This window comes from Muntiacus reevesi, chromosome 2 (genome assembly GCF_963930625.1).
Source record: "Muntiacus reevesi chromosome 2, mMunRee1.1, whole genome shotgun sequence".
Classification (NCBI taxonomy): domain Eukaryota; kingdom Metazoa; phylum Chordata; class Mammalia; order Artiodactyla; family Cervidae; genus Muntiacus; species Muntiacus reevesi.
Window position 1 is genome coordinate 118,184,595 of NC_089250.1, and position 8,803 is coordinate 118,193,397.

The 8,803-nt window shown below is 44.1% G+C and overlaps 1 protein-coding gene across 1 annotated transcript; it reads right to left on the bottom strand.

The window, feature by feature from the left end:
• Positions 1-2,746: 2,746 nt before the first annotated feature.
• Positions 2,747-6,947, bottom strand: LRIT2 (leucine rich repeat, Ig-like and transmembrane domains 2). Its single transcript, XM_065919207.1, has 3 exons — positions 6,838-6,947; positions 5,757-6,538; positions 2,747-3,540 (listed from the first exon to the last, which is right to left on the bottom strand). The coding sequence occupies exons 1-3, from the start codon at positions 6,945-6,947 to the stop codon at positions 2,747-2,749; spliced, it is 1,686 nt and encodes a 561-aa protein (XP_065775279.1).
• Positions 6,948-8,803: the final 1,856 nt, after the last annotated feature.

Here is an 8,803-nt window from a genome sequence, read left to right on the forward strand (position 1 = left end):
TATATACATATCTATCTATATATGTATTTCTACATATACACACATATGTAAACCTAGTAAGAGCTGATGTTTCTAATGACCAGTGTCTGCAAAGTCAGTCAAAGAAAACACAAATGGACATGGATGCCTTAAATGGTGATAACATTTATTGAGGGCTTACTGTGTGCCAGACATTGTTCTGAGAACTTTACATGTAAAAATTCATATAATCATCAGGACAACTCTATGTAGTAGTTACTATTATCATCTCCATTTTACAGCTGAGGAAATTAAGGCACAAGGAAACAGAGTCACAAAGCCAGTAAGAAGCAAAGCCAAAATTTAAGCCCAGGTAACTGGGCTGCAGTGTCAATGCTATTGACTAACCATATTGCCTATCAGTCTGAGTAATGCACATCTTTACTCTAGGATTTTTTAAGGGAAAGTTTAAGGGACAGATTCTCAGAATTCCTTTGTGGATTGTACTCCCGTGCCCTAAATTTCCAAGTTCACAGATTCAGCTGAACACGACCCCTGCTCAGGATATGCTCCTGATTCTTCCTGCTTCCTACACTTCTCTTCTACTCCCCTTTCCCTCCTCCTGCCCCTCTGTCCACACCCACCATGAAGTTTTCATTGCCAGAAATGGAGGCCAAGCATCCACTCCTGCCTTCACTTTAGCCCCAGGCCCCTTCATGAAGGCTGCAACACCCACCCGCCAAGAACTGTGGATGGCCTTTGATCCTACGGAATGAAGTACCTGGAGGCCAGTGGAAGTACATTTTTGTCCTGCTCCAACAACTTTATAATGGGAAATTTCTCATAAACAAATTCTCTGTTATATAACATACATGTGTGTGTTGTCTGTATACATATGTGCATATATATATACACGTGTATCTATATAAAACTATATATGTATCATTCAAAAATGAATGTTCTTTGGTGTGAAAATGGCATTGTGAGTGTGTCTTTTTGAAACTTCTTTATCTGTTAGAGATAAAACTAAAATATTCACAGGTAAGCTATGAAGCTTTGTATCTTCCGCAAACACTCCAGTTAAAAAAAACTGTTGAGGGGTGTCCCTGGTGGTCCAGTGGTTAAGACTTTACCTTCCAATGCAGGGGTGTGGGTTTGATCCCTGGTCAGGGAGCTACAATCCCACATGCTTGGTGGCCAAAGGAAAAAAAAAACACAAAAAACAAAACATAAAACAGAAGCAATATTGTGACAAATTCAATAAAGATTTTTTAAATGGTCCACATCCAAAAAAAAAAAAAACAAAAAAAAACCAACAACAGTTGAGAGAAAGGACTAGATGAAATAAGACTGGAAAATGTTAAAAAAAATTTTTTTTTGAAGCTGACTGAAGGGGAGGAACAAGAGTGCCTCTACTTTTGGTATGACTGAAATTTTCCATAAAAAACTTCTTGCTCAGAAGAAAATCAATGAGAATTAATGGAACAATTTGTTTGATATGAGAGTTGTCTTCAATTTCTAAAAATTCATTACAACTGATATTGATTATCAACACAGTCCAGGGGGTGGATGAATCCAGTAGTTTCAGCAAGAAAGGTCAGTCTACGCCCCAAGGGCTTGCAAGCAACAAAAACATAGCACATCCTGTTCTATTCTTTATTTCTTTTCCATAGACATGGAGAGTCCAGGAAGGCTACTTGGAGGAAGGACATGATACTTAAGATGGACCTGGAAGGAACTGGGAAGAAAGGTACGAAGGAGAGAGAGAAAATGTTTCTGGCGACGTCACAAGAAGGCCAGCTTACCCTTGAACCTTCAGCAGGTTTTCCTGTGGCAAGTTGGAGAAGCCGTGAAGACATAGATGTGGGTTTAAACCCTGGGAAAGACCTCCATCAACAGGGCTGCCTGGAGGGACAGTGAGCCATCCCTGGGTTTCATGGGGACCCCTACTCCATGTGAGCGTAGATAAGAGGAAACAGTCACCTCTCAGGAGTTTAACAGAAGGGCTTGAAACATTAACTTGAAACAGGAGTAGGTGTTATATCCTTATTCATGTGAAAAGCATTTGTCACACTCAGCACTGAGATACTAGGAAGACCAGGCTGAACAAATAAGCCTGAATCTCACAGTCTCAAGAAAATAGGTGGGAATCAGGATCGTGTAATAGTAACAACAATAATAATAGTCATATGATTTTATAGAGATTCTTTTCCTTCCGGATATGGCTCCCGGAAGCCATATAACTGTGGTTTCCAACAATCACTAGATACGAGCCCTGGGCTGCAGCCAGTCCCCTGTTCCTTCCTGCTGGCGATGCCAGGCTCTCAGGAGCACCAAGGGCTGCTCTGCGGGACACAGACACCCACACGAGGAGACTCACATCACCCACCAGCTCCCATTTCACCCCAAAAGGCAGCTTTTTCAGATCAGACTCAGCTGGTTATAACTGCCTGAACTTCTGCTCCTTCACCTGTAATCAGGGGTAGAAGCCTACCTTTCTCCAGTGGGATAACATATGTGAAATGTACTATATGTTAATGCTCCGTGTAAACATATAAATGTTATACAGTTATTTACATATAAAATAACATGTATTAATCTCCAGTCACCATGGATAATAAAATGATTAATTGGACGAAGCTCCTTTGGCATCAGATTCATGAAGGTAAGAAAGACTGTGTCTCCAGGACCGTTGTGTGAAGTTCAGAGCCTGGAACTGAGTCGGTGCTCAATAAACACTTGCTGAATAAATGGGTCGAGCCAAGTTGAGCGCCCACAGAGAATTAGTTTAAGGGCTGGCGGTCCACACCAGTCCTCCCTGGTGGTCATCTCCCTCTCGGGGTCTCCGCTCGACCCCCTCCCGCTCAGCACCTCCGGGCCCCAGGCCGTCCTCACAGACGGCGGTGTGGTCTCTGGAGGAGTCGTCCCTGTGCTCGGGGACCGCCAGGGGGCCCCTGGGGGCTTTCCTGCGGTGAAGACACCAGCGCCGGCCCCACCCCCGGCAGCGGCAGGGGCCCTGGGCCGCCCAGGCGTAGGCGCCCACAGCCACCGCCAGCAGCGCCGCGCACAGGACCACCGAGGTGTGCAGCAGGCGCTCTCGTCCCTCCAGCCCGCCGGCGTCCCGGCCGGTCACAAAGACCACACACCGGCCCTGGCGTGGGGGCCGGCCCCCCAGGCTAAGGCAAACCTCGTATTTTGTGCCAGGGAGGAGATCATCCACGGTGTACGTGTTGATTCCCGGACCGACGTGGACCACGTCCTTCCTGAGGGCTTCGTCCGACGCGATGTAGAGCGTGAACCACTTCTCCGGAGTGTCCGCCGCCGCAAACCACTCCAGCAGGATCCCGTGTACGGTCTGCTTGACCACCCGCAGGTCAACATAGGCACTGCTCTCCGAAGGGGAGAAAAGAGCGTGGGGTGCGAGCAGGGCCTGGGCGGGCTGGACGCGGAGGGAGATGGCCACGGTACTCATGCCAAGGGAGTTGGAGGCCATGCAGGTATAATTGCCTCTGTCCACCAGGTGGGCAGCAGGTATGACCAGCTCAGACAGAGTAGCATCTTCTGCAGTAAACGAGGTCAACACTGGGTGGAGAGAGAACAAAACAACTCCGGTAGACATTTCTCTGATAAACAGTCAGCTGGAGAGTGTCCAGCAATGCTAGTTTTTTGTGTGGTTTTTTTGGGGGGTGGGGGTGGGGGGGGTGTTTGTTGTTGTTTTTAAAGTGGTGGTGACCATTTATTAAGCATGTGTTCGGTGCCAGGTTTTTGCCTCTTGGGCTTCCCTTGCGGCTCAGCGGGTAAAGAATCTGCCTGCAATGCAGGAGACCTGGGTTCAACTCCTGGTTTGGGAAGATCCCCTGGAGAAGAGAAAGGTTATCCACTCCAGCATTCTGGCCTAGAGAATTCCACGGACTGTGTAGTCCATGGGGTCGTAAAGAGTCAGACACAACTGAGTGACTCTCACTCACTCACTCTTTTGCCTCTCAGCAACCCTGTAAGGTAAGTATCCAATTTTTATACATGGGAAGTTGAGGACTAGAGTGATTAAGCAACTTGTCCATAATTAGAATTGTTCAGAGCCATCGATTGATCTGGAACCTTGTTCTTCTGTCTGTGAAGACGGCACTCTTTCAGCTTCACTAGCTCCTCCTACCAATGACTTTAGCCTTGCCAAGCTACCCCCTGGTTTCTAGGAGATCTCTAACAACAGTGTGATTGTACAATATCATGAGCTTCAGAAAGTACCTTTTTACTATGCAGAGGTAGAGTGGTTCAGAGCCTGGAGCCAAATGCCTGGAATCTATCCCTTACTAAGTAAATGGTCTTACATTTACTTAGTAAATTAATAAAATCTATGTACTAAGTAAGTAGAGTTGCTTAGATTCTCTTGGCTTCAATTTCCTCACCATAAAATGGAATGATAATAGTACTCACTCCATAAGTTTGACAGTAAGTGCTCAGTAAGTGTTCGCTGTTACTATTATTGAGAGAATGGATTGAACATGATATCAAAGAAACTGATAATAAAGCATCACAAAGATAACATCTGGATGAACCTCACCACTCTCAAAGAAGCTACAACAACAAATGATGTATTTCTCCTTCACTGGTATTTAACCTCGAACCAATAAGATGTAATCAAAATGATAGGACAAAGTCAAAATTTCAGTTAATTAGGTATTCTTTCCAGAGTTTTGCCACCATGTATAATATCTGAGTGCCTGTATTTCTCCAGTTTTACTTAGATATTCCCAGCTGTCTTCTAGATAGTGTCAAGATGCTTCTAGAAAGGCCATCCCTGGCTTTGTGATGTGCTCCAAACCTGCAGGGTCAACATTAAAGATGACTTCTGCTGAGGTATGAAAGCAGAGCCTAAACTTCAGGAAATGAAAGACAGGTTCGAATCCCAGCAATGGGACCCCTGGAGGTCTCTCCCTGGGTCCCAGTATTGCAACTTCAAGCCAATAAGGTCTGATCAACATAGTGGTGGTAGGACATGTAAAACCCACTCAATATCTAGGACTTCCCAACCTTGCCTGGTAAGAGCTAGCTGGAGATTAGGGAATGGGAGAGTGAGGAAACACTTGTTAAAATAAATGCTCTCAGGGTCTCCCCTGGTCTAATTGAATCAAATCTCTAAGGAGAGGTCTGAAAATTTTATTTTAAACAAGAACCTCAGGTGAGTTTGCTCAGAAAAGTTTAAGAAATAAGTAATAAGTTATCTCTAGACTCAGTTCTAGTCAGAAATTCTATGATTTAAAAATATTCAGTATATTATTTTGCATCTAGAAGGCTTTCAAAGAATATATGTGTTCATATACAATACTATTATATTTATACAGTATGTTAAGTCAACTAATATATATTTATGCTTTACATACTGTATGCAACATATATATGTAAGCAACAAATACATATGTAATACATATATTTACACCTTACATCTCATAGAGATCTATATGCAACACATATATAAATATATTATTATATACACCTGTGTGTAACAAATATAAATATCATATTGATAGATCTACTGCAACAAATATATAAATATATTAGTATATAGTATTTACATCATACGTCCTATAGAGATCTGTATGCAACCATTTAAAATAATGCCAATAGTGGGGCACTATCTTGGCATGCTTTCTGTCGTGGTGAGTATAATTCAGGCCTGTCCCAATCTTACTTGCACCCCTCCTTCATGATTGACCCAGTTTAGAACTTCTCTTCTGAGTACAGGGTTGCTACAGAACTCCCCAGCCCCCCAGATACATGGAGAGGGTGCATGTACTTACCATCAAATTCCCTCCATGTGCTCAGAGGATAAGTCCAGGAAATAGTTGGTGAGGGGCTAGCCTGTGCCAGGCATCGCAGTGTCACATTCTTTCCCACCTGGACGCTGACATTGGCACTGGGGGTTGAGATCTGAGGCTTTGTGCAAACACTGAGCTCTGTTTCATGAAAAAGTTGCCCTGCCTTGAAGAGAGGACCTCGGCACATGAGATAGGGATTCACCAGGATGACTGGAAGGCTGATGGACTTGATAAATTGGACAAGTCCCCTTAGGCGACAATCACATAACCAGGGGTTGTCGTGAAGCGCCAGCACCATGCTGGAGAGAATCTCAGCCTCACGGCCAGACTGCTGGTGTTTCTGGTAGGCTGGCCAGTTCAAGAAGACATTATTGGATACAACTGTCAGTCTATTGGAAGATAGGTCAAGGTAGGTCAGGTTGACCAAGAATTGAAGAGCCAGTTCGGGTAGTGCATCAATCCTGTTGTGTTTGAGGTCCAAGACCCTCAGGAGCGGGGTGGCACGGAACGCTGTCCATGGTACTGAACGGAGTTTGTTCCCCTCCAGTCTCAGCTCTTTCAGTTCTGACAGATGCTCCAGGGCTCCTAGGTGGATCACAGTGACATTGTTAAAATTGAGCCAAAGGTACTCCAAAGTGCTCATGTTGACGAAAAACCCTCGGGGCAGTTCAAATACGGGTGAGTTTTCAATTCTCACTTGCTTGAACTCTTCAGGAAGGTTCCTTGAGATCTCTCCCAAAGAGATAGAGATGCACTTCAGAGTCCTGTACAAAAAAACAGAACAGCTTTGAGATGAACACCAAGAAACTGGGAAGTAGGATCAGGGCCATCCTGGTATCAGATGAATGAATTAGAAGGAAAAAAATTCAAGTCACTTAAGTTAGACCCATTCTGGTAAAAATGAGTAGTTTATCAAACTTTAGCACCAACTAAACCAACTAAAGTGAGTTTCAAAGAGATTTTGCTGATTTCCTGCCAAATCTTGGCCTGCTCCCACACCACATCATCCCCAAAGAAAACCCACTCCCCTACACCCTTCTGGGATCTTGCTAGCCCAGCGCACCTGCCGAAACTCTCCTCTGAGCAGGCACATCCTGGCAGACAGGATGGCTGAGCCGCATGTGAATCCAGAAGGACCAGAACTAGCAGGAAATAGTGAGGAACTGAAGCCATAGCCTGCTGTAAGAAACTACTTTATGAGTTTTTTAAATAAGTACAGTCCAAGCCTCAAAGTGGCAAATCCTATTATTGGTAATCCATCATGATGTAGGTCAGCACAGAAACAGCAAAGCCCTCGGATGCCCTGAGGTCTGTTATGGCCCAGATCACACGCTCAGTAAGAACCCAGAAGAGGGAGCTATTTCTCCTAGCTAGATCAAAAATTCACTCTTTTTCTGGCTCTTGAGTTCAGAGAGCAAACTATCAGGCAGATGTCTAATTCAATCCTGATACTGCCTCCCCTCAGTCTCATACATAAAGATCAGAGAAACAAGCAAGTAATGCTTTTCTGAGCACCATGGTTCAGGTAATTTGGCCAGAATCCTTCTAATACTTCATCAGTCACAATTGGCTCCTGAAACCCAGAACTTTCAACCAGTCTCTAAATGCAAATGCAGGTTGACAAAGTAATTTTAGAACCACTCTTATCAGTGGCAGTATCTCCAGCATGTGGTGGATTCATTTTTCTTGTGAGTTAAGACAGCTTCATCTGCTACTTGAATGACCAGAATCAGAGAAACATCATGGTACAGAGGTTAAACCACAAGACTGTGCTTTCTGATTCAATCAAAGCACATTTCTTATCCTGAATCACATAACTTATCCTGAATGCAGTGTATCTCACATATTAAATTTTTTAAAGTGAGATTCTATGTGACTATGGATACTTTGCCATTCTTCATTCATTCAACAAATATAAATTGGTCATCTGCTCTAAACCACACCCTTGCTAGATGCAAGGAATGTTGTGGCTAGCAAGACTGCCATGAATCTGGTCCCATGAGGCCTTCTCTCTAGCTTATGCTTCCTAATGTTGAAATCTTTGAAAAGTGAATTTCTCTGTGCAAAGTGAGAAAACTAACACTTTTTAGTGTTTTTAGGAAATACTAAGATTATGCAAAATAAAGTATCTAACATATAGTAGGTACCCAATAAAGTTTAATTCACCTCCCACACCAACAGACTCTTGAAGACAGTCACTTTCTATTACTTGGGGTACTATTACTTCTGATGGCTATCGAAATTCCATGGGTTCCCCTAAGATTCATGATATACATTATACCCTATAAAAGACTTCAGGGAAGAAAATCCGCTTAGTAGCTAACCAGTGATGGGGAAATGGGTCACCACCTAAGCTGATTACACCCCAGGCTTTCCATCCAAGCCAAATATATTTGCTGGAGTTTCCAGACAACCTAACTCTACAATATGGCTAGATATCTGGACTTCTTCTCCAGGTTAAAAAAAAAAAGAAAACTAGAAAGGAAGGAGAGTGCCATGGGCACAGAGCTGTGGCCGACAAGGAGAGGTGCTGCCTAGACACCCTTTGAGGAATGAGTCAGTGCTTCCTTGCCCGTCCCAAGGCAGTCCCATGCAGAGACTGATGGTGGTGAGGGCGCAAGGACCTGGTCAATTTGGCATGATGGGGGACAACACCGATGGGTGGTTCTCATTCCAGAGTTCCCTACCAGGCTGGCCAAGATTTTGTCAGGCTTGCTTTGTGGGAAAATGTGATTCAATCTATGGGTATCACAAATGACCAGTGAGTTCTTTTCTCATCCCAAAATAAAAATGCCAAAAGAGCCCTACATCCCCTCCAATTTCTTCTCTGTTTATCCCATCTAGCCTTCTTCAATGAATCCTGCTCAACTCAGCCTTCCAGTGGTCTGCTGGAAGCATGAGAAGAACACCCACTGGCATGTCCTCTCTGAAATCAGCCAGGTCACCTCTGCATTGCTTCTTCTCCTCTCCTGACTCCCTCATCCTCTGGTTTCCTTATCTGATATTTGGTCATAGGGAGTAGCTGTGCT